Genomic DNA, 16,297 nt, shown 5'->3' on the forward strand with positions numbered 1-16,297 from the left:
GCTGTTGATATATCACGATCCTGAAACCAGACATTGCCCAGCCCTCGTGCAGCCCTTTTCATTTCTGGCCTCTCTGAATGTTGGATGCTCATTTCAGTCTGTCGATCTCCACACCCTTTCAAGTAGCAGAACCTTCTCTCTTATCTAGAAGAGGGCATACAAGCCCTGCTTTTCCTGTAGGTACTTAATACTGTTTCCAGTCCACCATTCTGTTCTCGTTTTTACATAGTGCTATGCTATTTCAGCCACCCAAAAATCCTAACTGCACCTCTAGTGGTGGAGCCCCAGAATTGAATGAAAAGGTACAATGGATCCACTGTGCTTTATTGTAGTTCTAAAGATTGTTTCTGAGAAACAAAGTTGTCCTCTCCTCCAGCTGTGGGATTTTAGGGGCTTCCCTTTTGTTACCTCAGGAAAGCCATCCCTTATCTCACTTTAACCAACACCTGTCTCTCATGTGGAAGGGGTTTGTGAAGACGGAACAATCCTTCCCCCTGGACAGAAGCAGCGGGAGGGGAGGGGGATGCATGCATTTCCCTCGGGAACCGGGGTTCTGCTCTTTTGCTGCAAGTGTCTTGTGTCTCCTAAGGATGGAGGGCTCTGGGAACCTGCCGAGCCCTGCAGCTTCCTTCCCAGAGCCAGGCAGCTTGCTTGCCGCAGTGCACTGGAAGTTTCTCTGCACAGGGTGCTGACGCAAGGTGGTGCAAAATTGAGACGGTCCAGTTGGTGGCGCCAAATATTGGCCTCCACAGGGCGCCATTTTATGGAAGATTACAAAGTCCCGTCCATTTTGTTTGGCCTTGGAAGGAAGGTGAAGCAGAGGGAAGGGCTCTAGGACCCTGCCAGAGCCCTGGAGCCTCCTTTCCAGAGCCAGGGCTGATTAAAAGTGGCGGCAGCAGTTTTCCCCGCAGGAGGATGGCTGGACAGAGGGAAGGACTTTAGGACCCCACTGGAGTTCTGGAGCCCCCTTCCCAAGTAAGGTGCCTTGCTTAGCCACATATGCATAGCTGCCAAGTTTTCCCTTTTCTCACGAGGAAGCCCATTCAGCATAAGGGAAAATCCCTTTAAAAAAGGGATAACTTGGCAGCTATGCACATATGGGATCAGCAGCTTTCCTGCACAGTGCTTAGCCAAGAGCCTTGTTCAGCTGATTATGAGTGGTACCGGCAGTATTCCTGCACACGGCTTTGATTTGAGGTGGTGCAAAATTGAGATCTACTTGGGGACTTCAAATATTGTCCTTGCCCAGGGCACCATTTTATAGAAAATTACAAAGTCCCATCCATTTTGTCTGGCTTTGGGAGGGCGGCCCAAGGGCTCTGGGATGCTGGAAGCCTGGGAAGTACTTGCCCTGCTTTGGGAAGGAGAGAAGGGCTCTAGGACCCTTGAGCCACCTTTGTAGAGCCAGGCACCTTGCTTGGCTGCAGTGCAAGATCTGGGATCGGGCAGTTTTCCTGCACAGGGCACCAGCTGAGATGCAGCCTTATTGAGAAGATCCATTTGGGAGTGCCAAATATTGACCTCAAAAGATTGCTAAAGTAATTCTATCCATCTTTGGGACGGCAGCACAAGTGCTCTGGAGCCCTGGCACTGCCTTCCCAAAGCTGGGTAAACTTTATGCGATTGCAGCTTTGCACAGGTAGGGGTGTGCATGTGAATAAATAAAGGGCGTGTGGATTTTCTTCGCTCTCCATTTATTTACTTCCCACTGCCATGCCCACGCAAAGCTGTGATCCTACACACTGCAGTTTGGAAAGTCAGTGGTAGAGCATGAGACTAAATCTCAGGGTTTGGGGTTAAAGCTCCACATTGTGCAAAAAAATTCATGCATTGCAGGGGCCAGTTGATCCTTGCAGTCACTTCCAACGCTACAGTTCTATGATTCTGGGATGTGGGTGGCACCACCCAATTCAATCAGCAGTTCGAATCCACACAACAGGTGCTTTGTCCCAGCTCCTGCCAACCTAGCAGTTCGAAAGCATACCAGTGTGAGTAGATAAATAGGTACTGCTGCAAGCCGTAAGGTAAACTGTTTTTTGTGCGCTCTGGCACTCGTCATAGTCCTTTGTTGCACCAGAAGCGGTTTAGTCATGCTGGCCACGACCTGGAAAGCTGCCTGTGTACAAACACCGGCTCCCTTGGCCTGAAAAGCAAGATGAATGCCACACCCCATAGTCACCTTTGACTGGACTTAACCATCCATGGAACCTTTATATTGACCTATGATTTTATTATCTGAGTAGTTTTTCAATGCAATGCACCCTGCTATATAGGAAGACATTGCAACTTAAACATAATGCACAAGTTTGGGTTCTGTGTTGATCTCTCATTGTGGGCCAGGCAAGGCTGGACAATGCGCTCTCTAGCATGGTGAATACTTTCCTCTGTGAGAGAATTCCCTGAACTCCTTAAAGAGGCAGTTACCAAACCACTTTATTTTTTTTTTAAAAAAAAAACACCTTTGGACTCTGCCAACTACGACCAGTCTCAAATTTTGCATTCCTGGGCAAAGTGAGTGAGCCTGTGGTGGCACATCTGGAGGACCATGGTCATGCAGGTCAATGATCTCCAGCTAAGGACAGAGGTGAAAGCTGTTTCCTTCCGCTCCTTCCTCCCGGGCCATGTCCAGAAAGTGGTGATGGGGAATGAGTGTTCGGACCCCTGGCCTCTCACTTTTGGGATGCCTCAGGGCTCCCTCCTCTCCCATGCTTTTTAACATCTATATGAAGCCCTTCAGAGAGATCATCTGGGGGTTTGGGCTGGGTGTTCATCAGTATGCAGATGATACCCAGCTCTGCCTCTCTTAAAACCAGTGAAGGCGGTGAGGGTCTTGTGTGTCTTGAGGTGGCTGGAGGATGGATGACAACTAATGGATTGAAGTTGAATCCAGACAATAAAGTATTGTCTCTGGAGGGCAGGGGGGCAGGCAGGTGTGGGGGACTCTCTGAATGCGGTAACTCTGCCTCTGAAGGACCAGGTACAGAGCATGGGGGTCATTTTGGACTCACAGCTGTCCATGGAGGCACAGGTTAATTCTGTGTTCAGGGTGGCTGTCTACCAGCTGCATCTGGTATGCAGGCTGAGACCCTACCTGCCCACGCACTGTCTTGCCAGAGTGGTACATGCACTGGTTATCTCCCGCTGGTTATCTCCCGTAGAGCAATGTGCCTTTGAAGGTGACCCAGAAACTACAACTAATCCAGAATGTGGCAGCCAGACTGGTGACTGGGAATGGCCGCCGAGATCACATAACACCGGTCCTGAAAGGCCTACATTGGCTCCCAGTACGTTTCCGAGCACAATTCAAAGTGTTGGTGCTGACCTTTAAAACCCTAAACGGCCTCGGTCCAGTATACCTGAAGGAGCGTCTCCACCCCCATCGTTCTGCCCGGACACTGAGGTCCAGTGCCAAGGGCTTTCTGGTGGTTCCCTTGTTGTGCGAAGCCAAGTTGCAGGGAACCAGGCAGAGGGCCTTCTTCGTAATGGCACCCACCCTGTGGAACACCCTCCCATCAGATGTCAACTTTTAGAAGACATCTAAAGGCAGCCCTATAGAGGGAAGTTTTTAATGTTTGATTTTGCTTTTATATTTGTTGGAAGCCACCTAGAGTGGGTACTACTACAACCAATAATAACAATGTGTTGGCTGTCAAAATCACCTGCCAAGGAAAACAGCTGAGTTTTTCTTTTTAAGAACCGTGGAATCTACTCCAATTAAAGTTGTTTGGAGTTTTTGTATAGAACCTTTTCTTGGTATGTGTAAATAATACCCAAATGAGATGGTGCACTTTCAGTGGATGGTGATGCTTCCTTTTAAAAACCCCATTCAGAATATGTGTGCGTGTTTAACTGTAAAACCAGGACTTCGACCTATTGCTCCTGTCACTGCCATCATGTGTGCAGCCTTCTATTTGTCTTGCCACAAATAACTTGACAGCATTAAGTATAAGAGCCTGGAAGCACTGAGAGAGTGTTTTATTCTAGACATGGAGTACTCAGTTATACAGAAATAATAGTTTATTTTTCAGCCAATAAACAAGAGTTGACAGATCACAGACAGCATCACAGATACTAGCAGCACTGCGAAGATTCACCACAATTTTGGGGCAACAATAACCCAACTGTGTACAGCAGGGAGTTGACAATCTCAGACCTCTGGGTTATGGGTTATATTTTTGTTGGGTTCACATGTGTACATTATATATAATCTCCTTACTCGAGTATTTGCTAAACTCAAACATCAGAAGCATTAAAGGCTTAAAACATCTGGACACCATATATATTTAGATCTTTATATTTATAGATATTTATAGATATTTATATAACAGTAACGATATGTTTCTCATTACTACAATATAGCTCATTTTTTTGTGTTTAAATTCCTTTAAAGCAACTGGGAGGAAGAAAAGCCAGTTTCACTAGAGTCACATCTGATATGTGCAAGCCACAAGCTACAACAGAACAAAGCTGTGTTTTTAACATGTGCGTTGGACCATTCCAGGACAGAACAGCTAAGAGGCAGATAAAGGATGGATCTCAAGAAGGGAGCAGGGTTACATGTCAAATGGTGGTTTTGGACTCTCCGGGCGGGAGGGGCTAGCTTTGCCAGGACGGCTGGAATTCAAGGAAAAAGAGACAAGAACACAAAAGAAAAAAACAAGGGGGGGGGAGAGAGAGAGAGGGAGAGGGACAAAAATGTAAAACAACAGTTAAAATGTGGAAAGGATTGGACATCAGAAGTTGACGTCAAGGATCTTCCAACAGAAAATCAAAAGTAACAGCACTGGGGTAAAAGGAACAAAAATTGTAAGTGGGGATGGCTGAAATTTTCCAAGGAGGATGTCTAAAGCTGGCTTTCAAAAGGACAGGATGTTGCAGATCTTTCCCCCCACCCCACTTTAAATATTTCTATATTTACCCCTCAACATATACATAAAGAAGCCAGAGAAGAGGATGTCAAGACTAGCAGTTACAAACATTTTCCCCCACATTACATATTTGAACCATCAGCATGCAAGTAGTGAAGGTTGGAAGAATCAAGAGAATCATCATGACATCAAACGAGTAGTGTTTTTGTTTGTTTGTCTGAAGCAATGGTAGTTGCACTAAAACACACAGCCCACTCCTGGAAATATTAGATATGTAGTCCATTTCTGTGGAGAGGAGGGCTATCAACCTCTCTCCTGCTTTGTGGAAAGTCAGTTGCAAGTGGTAATACAAGCCAGCTGCCTGGAAAAACCAGCCTCTCTTAACCTTCTTTTGCTACTTCAAAAAATGGAGTGTAGCACATTGTGTTGGCTCCTTCCACCTCGAGATAGTGAGAGAATTCTTGGTCTGCAAGACGGCATTATTCAGTAAGCCCTCCACAACTGCTTTCCTGTCCCCAGCTTGAGAGAAGGATGTGTCAACTGTTCCCTAAAGTTTGCACTTTGACTCAAACCCACATACCAGACGTTACCAATAATGTTCAAGAATGTTAAAACGTTTTTGTTAATATTATCTTCATGTGTTATCCTCTTCCAGAATTTTCATCTTAACTATAGCAGGGGGGTTAATTGTTACGTAGCTATAGATTAGAGCTAGATGCTACAGCTAACCAACGCAGGCAGGACGCTATGCGCAGACCAGGCAGGTTGTCCACAACTGCCATTTTGGTGCACAGCAATGCTCCTGTAAAAACAATGCTCCAAAGATCTTATGTCCTTCCAAGTTCCCCATGCCACTGAACTAGGACTACTCTACGCTCACAAAGCAATACAGGATGCACGAGAGAAGACGAAGAAGAGCTCAATCACTAACGAGCATTTTACGACATGGGGGAAAGAGGGGAGTGAAGGTGCCTGTGGGAGGAACAAGGGGTTGGGTTGCTGGGGCGGGGAGAGCCCCGGGCACAGAACTTGTTGCCAGCTTTCTACAGGCCTCGGGTTATAAATCTAAGAGGGACGGTTCAGCTGGTCGGATTATGGTGGGTCGAGTAGGTGAGGCAGGGCCCTTCCGGCTGTGAGAGCAGAGAGAAGAAGAGAGAGAGAAAGACGAGAAGAGAACACACACACACAGGTTAGCCATGGCAGTCAGTCACAATCCCTACATGCTTCTCCACCTCATCCAGACCAGGACCTTGGCCTTCACTTAGACCAGAGAGGACAAAGTTGTTATTCATAGCCTTTTAAAAATGGATCAATTTCATTGTTGCTGCTTTAAAAAGGAAGGCTAGAAGCCGCCCTTGACGCAGATCTATGAAATCCCCATGGATTACTGATGTTCACTTAGAATCCCACTGAAGGATCTCTAGAAACCAGAGTCCAATTTCCAGAAGGGAGGTCCTGGTACCCAGGTAAGTGTTGAGAAACATGCAGCACAACCTTTGTGATGCTACTATACCAAGCGAGTGAGGAGCAATGTTACACAGAATGGGTGGTGTCCTCCGGGAGGGGCTGTTTCAGAAGTTGCCGGCCAGTCTGGATCAGGCACCCCCTGCTCTGAGAGTAAAGGGCACCTTTTTGAGCTTGACCACTAGCTGAGTCCAGCTTTTTCAAACACTTCTTTATAACCCTAGAACAAATTTAGTCAGAAATTAGGTTGCAGCATGCCTCCCTCCACCCCCCTCCAACTGACAACTCCCAGTCTTTTTGAACCTCTCCAGCCACAACCAAGGGCTGCTTCACACTGTCAGACTGGCGTGGTCAGAAGTTGCCTTTGAGCTGCAGGGTGCTCAAGGTGAAGCACCTCTTAGCTACGGTATGTCCTTCAGCTCTAGTAACGGCTTCACCCTTGTTTATGTCACCCCAAACTGCTTCAGCAGGAGACAGGCAGGCACCAGCCTCTGCCAATTTCCATGTGATGTTAGCTTGTTTTTTATTTTATTGCTGCCTGTTTTAATTTATGCTTTTTGATTTTGTTACTATCTTGTTATATTTGTTTTATTTTTACTGTGCGAACTGCCTTGAGAAAAGATTGAAGTGTGGCCTAATTTTTGCAAAGCAAATTCATATCCTGGTGCATCCATTTTTTTTAGGTGCTGTAAACCTTGACAGCACTCATTTTCCAGTACTGATTCATTTCCTGGAACTTACCTTAAGTTACTGTATAGTCTCAGTATTATAGACAAGTCTGCCACATAACCTTTCTTACTGTGGGGGTTGCCACTGTGCATGGATGTCACGAGGCTTGATCAGGTTGGGTGTCTGGGAACAGATTGGGAGAATCCCAGAGGGGCTCTCCATCTCCATGGCCATAGCCCAGGCTAGTATAAAATTATCTGTGGGCTCTTGCACAGTAAATGTATCTAACAGAGAAGTTAAATTATCTGTGTGACGATCCTACATGCATGTAAACCACTGTGAGCAGAAGTTGTCACCAGGGCTTGCCCTTTACCATGAAAGAGTTTGCTTTGGTCTACCATTTTCCTCTCTCAAACCTACATTTGTATCCCCCCCCCTTAATAAGCTCCAACCAGAACAAAGCTCCATTTTGTAGTGGTCTAAAGTCAGCACTGCCTTGAGGAGGCATAGCTTCCCAGCATGTGTACTGTGTGGCTATTTAGAGGTGTGAAGGATCCTAACACGTCATGCTCTACACACAAAAGCATTTGCTACATGGGAGTTGCATAGGAACCTTGTAATGCAAGAAGGATGCAAAAGCAACTCTTCTCTTAAAACTGGAAGGGAAATGATTGTTTGTGACTTCCTTGGTGCTCTTTGTAATCCAGGCTCTGGGCAGGCAAAGTTTCCCAACAGCGAGTCCCAGAAGGATGCACGGGCGACAGCCAAGCCTCCTCAAAAAGACCAGCTCCTGCATCCAAACAGCCTGGCAAGAACTGAATGGCAACCTCTGAGCTGCTGTTGAGGAGGGCGGACAGGAAGCAGGAAAGAGATGATGTTCTGGAAGCAAGTCAGTTGCTGCAAAACGGCCGTGATGATGGAACACCAAGTTACAGTCCCCCTGAGCTGCATGGTATACCTCTCACATGGCATACCTCCACAGCTACAGGTTCACTGGGGATGATACAGAGATGTGCCAAGGGGAAATCAGCACCTCCACCTGAACGCCACTGCTCTCCGCTCACTCTCTTCCTCCACACCAATGGCCTTGATCAAACTTAGAAGGGCAGGGGCTGAGGCAGGCAATGCTGTACTTACGCCACTGTCCAAAACAGGCCTTGAAAATTCATTCTAGTATTACATAAGGATAATGCATATACAATTAATTTTAGCACAACAAAACAAGGTCTTTTCTCTAGATGCAGATTTATAAGCAGAGAATAGAGGGTTGGTATATAGACACAAATCAAGAAGATTAGATACTTGGGGCATTATGTTTTCCTACACACTTTCTTGGACTACTCCAACACAGATGGGTGGTGGAAGCTGCTCAGAGTATAATGAAGTGGTGCTCCATTTTTTCCTATAGTAAGGGAGCACAATTTATCCCTGCTGCCGTGAAAGTATATAAGGCTAACATCTTGTTTCAGCTGCTGTATGTCGTTCCAATGTGGATTCAGGATTTAGTTCAACAGTTGAGAGTGTTATTTCGAACTTTTTGCATCCCCTTTTTGGAATCCCATAGTGAGTGCTAACCACTGGTCAATGGCTGGAGGCTGGCCTTGCATCTATAGATTTAACTGCCTCCCTTCTGCAACAGACTACTTTGCCCCCTTGTGAGTAAACACCCCAGAAGGACACAGGAATGGCACCTGGAATATTTCTTGGCTGATACAAAATAATAATAACAGAATTAGTGGCCAAGTTCCTGTTCTAGGCTCAAAGGTCTCATAAGAAGATTCATGCTAATTTCCATTTGTATCTCATGCTTTTATCTTTTGTAATCGTATGTTAAGTAAGTGTATGTTTTAATGCTCATGGCTTTTATTCTGTGTATGCTCTGTCTTCGTAGGTCTGTGACAATATTAAAAATGATTGATTGATTAAATTTACAGGAGATACTCCCCACAATGGGACATTTTTCAAGATTTTACATTCATGTACAAAGACAAGTATGTGCAAAAGGTTTTCTATCTCTGCCTCTTTCATGTGAGTGCAATTCCACAGCTTGCTGCCTTTGCCCACCCCTGCACTCACCTTTGGTCACACACATATTACTCCTTAACAACACATTCGTAATGCAGTCTTTCCCTTCCAGAATTCTGGGTGCTCTAGTTTGTTATGGTTTGCTGGAAATTGGAACTCTGGGAGGGGTAAACTACAGTGCCCAGAATTCTGGAAGGGGAAAATTGCACTACAAATATGCTTAAAAGCTAGTGTACACAACTTCAGCCTCTCAGGACACAAATAACAATAAGACAGATTTTCTAGCTCAGTGTGATTTATTATACTGCCAAATTGCTCCTGCTTCACTGCTCCCCTGGCAACAAACCACCCCCAGGACAGGGGGCTTCCTAAGAGGAGCTTGCTAGGGAGCAAGAGACCATTGCCCCTGCTTTCGATATTCCCCCTTCTCTCTCTCTCATAACTGCTGTGGAACAGGCTGTATGAGCCACCCAGAACACTAGTTTACTGTGCCAGCATGGCACCTGCCACCTGGCCCAGGCCACGGCATTTTTATAATCACGCTTCAAAAAACAAAACAAATCTGTCTGGTCCTCATGTTCATGAAGAAAAAAAAACCCGTTTTGCTTGTGTAACTGTTCTTGCACGCACACGCAAACATGCACACGAAGCAGGGGAGGGGAACTGAATGACTGAATGTGCAATAAATCCTGTGAATCTAAGTAGAATTATGTAATGCACATTATTATTATCTCTGCTACTCTTAGAACCTGTCTTTCTCAGCTGCAGAATCTGCAGTTGGGTTTCTTTACTGCCCCCCAGGCCCTATTAATACTCAATTCCTCATTGCCAAAGTATCTCTTTTGCTGCCCTACCTTTTGTTGTGAATTCTCTTCCTACCTTAACTGGAAACCCCAAAGAGAATAATGCTTGCCAAGGCCCTTCTTTGGCGTTCAACAAAAATGCTGCTGCAAAGTTTTGGAAGAGAGAAAGGAAAATAGAAGCAGAGAAGGCAAGAAAGGCTTAGAAAGGCTCTCTTGTTGCAATGTAGAAAAAATGGGTACAGAGATCAGAAGGTGGAATAAAGTTTACAGCACAAAGTTCAAGTCAGATGCTTGGCTCCTACAGTCTTTTCACACATACAGGTTCATTGTGGAAGCTGACTAAATCTCAAGGCAGTAGGGGTGTAAGGGTTAGAGTGCTGAACTTAAGACCAGGGAGATTTGGGCTCAAATCCCCATTCAGCCACAAAGCTTTCTGAGCCAGTTGCTGTCACACAACCAAACCAACATCACAAGGTTGTGAAGATAAAGACAGGGAACCATGTACATTATCCTGAACATCTTATAGAATGGGAGGGATAAAGTGAAATTAGATATCTAGATAGATCAAAGAACTTACTGAGACTTGGTCACCTTGTTTAGGAACAAATAAAGCAGCGTTCCATGGCATGGGTGTGGCCATGAAATTTGTGCATCCCTGAGTGTCAATGTGTGAGGCTTGAGAGTCACAACACACCAAGTAAAACAGTACCAAGGGATATGGAACCAGAACCCCAAAGGAGTTAGTTTAAGCACATTCAGTAGGAAGTTTGAGACCCAGCAACTTTGATTGCAAGCTGCTGTGTTTCACAAGGAGGGTGCTGTGTGGCAGTGGTGGGGGTTTGGGGTAGAGTTGGGATATTTCCTAAGTCACAGAGCTTGGAATGAACTAGTCCAGCTGAACAAAGTTCACTGAACTGGTTCACAAACCTCTGGACTACATCTGAAAGTAATTCCCATAATTGTCGGGTAAAATAAGGGTGAATTAAAGTTCATTTTGGGGTAGAATTTTGAATGATTTGGGAGTCTTTCATGTCCATTCCCTCCTGGACTAGCTTTCATTTTTTTTAACAAAAGTAAGTCAAACAGGAAGTTAGTAAGCAAAACATTGATGCAATGTCCTAAGGCTTGTTAGGCAGATACTATGCCCTACTGTTGCTGAGTATGTTGCTAAGCACTCAGAAGGAAGGGATGTGAGGCATATCCTATATCCTGCTGAAGGGAGTCATTCTTCTAACAGGAGCAGCTTGCTGTGAGAAGTGTGTACAGTTACAGGAATAAAGCAGATGATGCCTTGTGCCTTTAACAACTGTGTTGCTGGCACAACTTGCCTTTTCTAGAATAGGTGCAGGAGCCACCCCCTTTATGGGTGATCAACTGTGCAACCGTGTATATGCCTTGCGTCGGGAAATTATTAAATGATCCATTTCAAACCCAGCGGAAGAGAGCTGGAAAGTCTTCGTGGTTTGCAAGGAGACCCTCCCCAGAGACCCAAGTGGACGTCAATGAGAGTGGAGAAAGCCCCCAAGAGACTTGGTCTTGCTCTGGTGCCAGCCCAATTGAAATGTACGGGAGTGCACAGGATGAAAAAAAAAAGCAGAAGGTGATGGGAGAGGCCTCCCTCTTTTCCTGAGTCCAGACAGAGGAGAGGATCCTGGGATGGAAGGACCAGCGGTCTGCTTTGGCCAATGTTTGTGGAAGAAAGCTTGGGGAGAAAAGTCCTTTATTAAGGTGAACCTCCCAGATAATGGTATACTCTTCACAAACTCACTCTCTTCCTCCCTCCTTCTCAAAATCATGTTCCCAACTGTCCAGTTCTATGGGACTTAAGAGGACTATGACGGATGGTCAGTGGGGGGAATTATTTTCTTTTCACATAATTTAAATTAATTGCAGCAAAAAAATTCCCACATTTCCACTACAACGCTCTAACGAGCAGGAATTTGCAGGGCCTGCTTCTGAAGACCAGGATATCTATAAGAACTACCTAGGAGAGGCAGGTGGCAGGACAGGGGAATGGGAAGGCATGGCTGGGTGGAATAAGACTAACACTGAGTCATGCATCACTAGAGGCTGAGGGAGGCAGGGGTGAGTGGGAGTGAAGAACGTACCGTAGCTGCCAATCTTCAAGGGTCACTGATAGTGATTCTGAAAGACAACACGAGAGCAACATGGCTGTTCAGACAATTTGAGGCAAGAGGCCACGCAAGTCTGGAAAATGAGTCACACACTCGTGTGCACATGCACACGTGCGTGCACACAGATACTTGTGAAAAAGCACAATGACCAATACTGCATACATGTGCATGGACAATGAAAGGAAGGTGGAAATCTGCAGCTGCACCCACCCACCCACCCACCCACACGACCGCACACAGAAGGATGACTGCCTCCTCACATACCACAATTCCATTGCAAGATACAAAACTGTGCCTGCACCAGCATGTACAACAGACACACACGACACACGCCAGGACCCTTGCACCCCATGCACACTCACGCAGCTGCAACCATGCACACCTGTGCAAGAGCCAACATTTTCAGCCATCCACAGGTATGTGGCCGCTGGCACTTTAAGGGCATTGGCACACAAAAGGACTGGCAGGCTGTGTACAAACTTACCTGCCTCCAGAAGTGAGTGCAGGGTATTCTCTCCTCCACTGCCAGGGCCAGCCCTATCACTAGATGAAATGAGGCCGCTGCCTTGGGCAGCAGATGCGTGGGGGTGGGCGTGCACGTGCAGAGCTGTGGCAAAGGTGTGGGAGGACAGAGCTGAGCCTGCACCCGCTAAGCACTACTCCTGCCCTCGGGTGCAGCGGAGGGTCTTGCTCTGGGGTACATGGTGTGTAAAAGGTATCATGTTATAAAATAAATAATAAATAAATGTTATAAAATAAATATTTTGAATGTTTTAATGAGTCATATTTTTTTGTTTACCCTGTTTACCCTGGAGGGTCAACTGTTCTTTTCTGTAAAGTTTGCACCCCAATATCTTGCTAGTGCAGGAAAACTGATTCCCTTGTCTTGCCCAGATGGGATACTTCCTAGAAGACAGCTGTCTGGCAGCAATGCACTTCAGGAAGAATATAAGCTTTCTCCCACAGGTCACACATGAGGTGTTTTAAGGTACTTACAATGCAAATGACTTCCTTAATCAAACGCAGAAGCTGCATTCTCACACATTCAGAACTAAGACTACTCACGCACATGCCTAAATAGGGACTATTCTCACTATATTGTGTGAAAATTCCCCTTGTCAGAGCTGCCCTCTTCTGATTACTGGACCATCCTACTAAACCAGAGGAGGCTAGCTTGTGCCCCCCCCCATGCATATGGACTGCAACTCCCATCATTCCTGGCTGTTGGCCATGCTGGCTGAGGCTGATGGGAGTTGCAGCCCAGCAACAAGGTCACAGGTTCTCCCCCATTGCTGCACCAAATAGTTGTCAGGTGTAAGGGTATGTTCAACTGCACCTTACACTTGGGTAACAACAGGGCCACAGCTTCAGGGCTACACAAGCAAACATACCGTGTGCATCCCAGCCCTCTTCATAGACCTTGTAAATTAATTTGTTAAAAAGACCTTTTACAGTGCAATCCTACACATATCTACTCAGAAGTATTTCACTGATGCATAGTCCCAGGTAAGTGGGTACAGGATTACAGCCTTAACCTACTAGCTGTCTCCAGTTAATGCATGCACACGAAAGCTCATACCAAAATAAAAACTTAGTTGGTCTTTAAGGTGCTACTGAAGGAATTTTTTTATTTTACTTCGACTCAGACCAACACGGCTACCTACCTGTATCCAGTTAATATGGCAGCCGATAATTCTAAACATATGCAGGCACTTATAAAAACTGCAAATAGAAAGCGCCATCTTTAAAAATATATGCCTCCCCCTTCCCTCTATCTTGTAGGACTGACTCTTCTAAGATGATGTCCACTACAACCTATGGATCATCTAAAATTAAAAAGAGGTGATGCTTCTTGCTTCAGAAACAATATGTAAATTTATGTGCACTTAATCAACAAGTAACCAATTCAAAAGTCCTATGTCTTATTAGAATTCATTTCTTTAGGTTGCAGCCTTAATAATAGATAATTATTACGTTTGCTCAACCCTTTACCACCGGGCAAAGTGCGCGCACACACACACGCACACACACACACACACACACAAACATGTGTAGCTCAAAGGCTTAAATGCTGGGCCCCATTCAGTATTCCCCACGCAATGTGGGAAGGCCAAATTTGTGTTAAAAGAAGAAAAACAAGAAACAGAAACAGAACAGCAACAAATGAAGATGGTTGTCGGCTCACTTGTGGCCAGCAAACTGAAGCCCAACTGCCCAGTGTGAACTCTCTTATTCTATATACAAGAGATGGAGCAAGGAGGACTAACTTGCCATCTGGGGGCTGTTGACCAATGGAGTAGGAGTTGGCCAACAACGGGGTGGAATAAAAGAGTTGGGAGGAGAGAGAAAGAGGGAGAGAGAATCCGGAAACGCTTGGAAATCATTTGAGCTGAGCCACTCAAGTATTCTCAACACCTTGGCATCTTAAAGACTAACAAATATTGCTGTAGCATAAACATTTGTGGACATTGAGTCCCCTTGTGGTCCAGAAAAAGTTTGTCTAAGTCCCTAATGTATTATAAGACTGTCTTTAAAATGCAACAGCCTAACAGGTCTACTTTTCTGGACGCTGTCAGAATTTCATACTGTATACTTTTTCTGAGACATGAATGGTTGCAGAGGCATAGCAAGGTCAGGTGGTACCTGGTGTGAATTTTTTTTTGGTCACCCCCACTCACATTGCAATTTGTAGGGATGGTACCCCAAAGTTGTTGAGTTTTTTTAGGGTACCCCAAAGTGGGTGACGTTTTTTTAGGGAGGGCTGGCTGTGAAACTGATACACCTGCCGATATCGCGAAAATCTGCCCACTGATCGCATAAAACCACCTGCCAGGGATGTGAGTGCTGTCTCCCGGGGGGTGCCAGGCTAATCGCCGGGCGGATTTGCGTGATCAGCGGGCAGAATTTCACAACAAAAGCTGCCCATGGGGGGGGGTGTGAACATCGCCACACCGATCCGCCCAGGAGGAATTTGTCACACACCCCGGCATGACACCCAGGGCAGACCACACACACCCCTTGCGGATGCCCCTGAATGGTTGTATCCAATAGGGGCTAAAAGTATCCAAAACATCTAAATAATGTACACTTGCTCCCGGTACATTTCTGGGCACAATTCAGAGTGTTGGTGCTGACCTGTGGAGCCCTAAATGGCTTCAACCCAATATATCTGAAGGAGCGCCTCTACCCCATCATTCAGTCTAGCTCCGAGGGCCTTCTGGCAGTTCCCTCACTGCAAGAAGCGAAGTTACAGGGAACCAAGAAGAGGGCCTTCTCGGTAGTGGCACCCACCCTGTGGAACGTCCTCTGATCAGATGTCAATGAAATAAACAACTGACTTTTTAAAGACATCTGTAGGCAGCCCTGTTTAGGGAAGTTTTTAATGTTTGATGTTTTCTTGTGTTTTAAATATTCTGTTGGGAGCCTCCCAGAGTGGTTGGGGCAACCCAGCCAGAGGGGTGGGGTACAAATAAAATTACCGTATTTACTCAAGTCCAATGCACCATCAAATCTAATGTGAACCTCAATGTTCAGAACCCTGAAAGCAAAAAGAGTATTTGCTGGCAAATGTAAATGTGCCATCGAATCTAATGCACACCTTAATTTTCATAACGTAATTTGGCCAAAAAAGGTAAGCATTAGATTCGATTAAATATGGTATTGGTATTATTATTATTAGTCCTACTCAAAGCAGACCCATTAAAACTGATGGGCAGGACTAACGTAGGTGCACTGTTTTAAATGGGTTTGCTCTGAGTAACCTCCTACCCCCTTCCTTGACCCACCCAGTCCTGGCAGCCTCTAGACATTTTGCCAGAGACATGCAGGCAAAACCTACTTCTGTGCAACTGTGGAAATGCCCCCCCCTTCTAAGTCAGGCTTCCTCAATCTCGGCCCTCCAGATGTTTTGAGACTACAATTCCCAGCATCCCTGACCACTGGCCTTGCTAGCTAGGGATCATGGGAGTCTGGGAAGACCGAGGTTGAGGAAGCCTGCTCTAAGTCATGGGCATAGCCAGGATTTACTGGGGAGGGCAGGCTTTATGTTGGGGGGGGCATGTTATCTGCAATGCAATTGGTCAGTCAGTTATTTTTATTTATTTACTTGATTTTTTGAGGGCAGTTCCCCCCCCCCCCATGCCCATGCTCTAAGCGTCCACAAAACAGCTTCAGATGATTTTAAAAGGGGAAGCATTTCAGAGCAGGGAGGGAATAGAGACTTCAGAAGCCACATGGCCTGGGCTACAATGTCTCCCATTCTCTGTCAGATGGACAGGAGATCAGAGGTGCTGTTCTTAGGAGTCAGGTGTGTGCACACACACACACTTTCCTT

The 16,297-nt window shown here is 45.8% G+C and overlaps 1 protein-coding gene across 11 annotated transcripts in view; it reads right to left on the reverse strand.

The window, feature by feature from the left end:
- Positions 1-3,960: 3,960 nt before the first annotated feature.
- Positions 3,961-16,297, reverse strand: part of DNM1 (dynamin 1) — a 139,441-nt gene continuing 127,104 nt past the window's right edge. For 3 of the 11 annotated variants that reach the window (XR_015948767.1, XM_088665336.1, XM_088665335.1), the window contains one exon: positions 3,961-4,614. Coding sequence is in view for 6 of the 11 variants with exons in the window: in XM_088665336.1 (XP_088521462.1) it covers positions 4,554-4,614 (61 nt within the window). In the remaining 5 variants the exon portion in view is untranslated. Of the gene's footprint in view, positions 5,999-11,937; positions 11,975-16,297 lie in introns of all 11 variants that reach the window. The other 8 variants (XR_015948764.1, XM_060270178.2, XM_088665334.1 and 5 more) reach the window with 6 other exon arrangements.

The sequence above is a fragment of the Zootoca vivipara genome, chromosome Z2, assembly GCF_965207765.1.
Source record: "Zootoca vivipara chromosome Z2, rZooViv2.hap1.1, whole genome shotgun sequence".
NCBI classification, from domain to species: domain Eukaryota; kingdom Metazoa; phylum Chordata; class Lepidosauria; order Squamata; family Lacertidae; genus Zootoca; species Zootoca vivipara.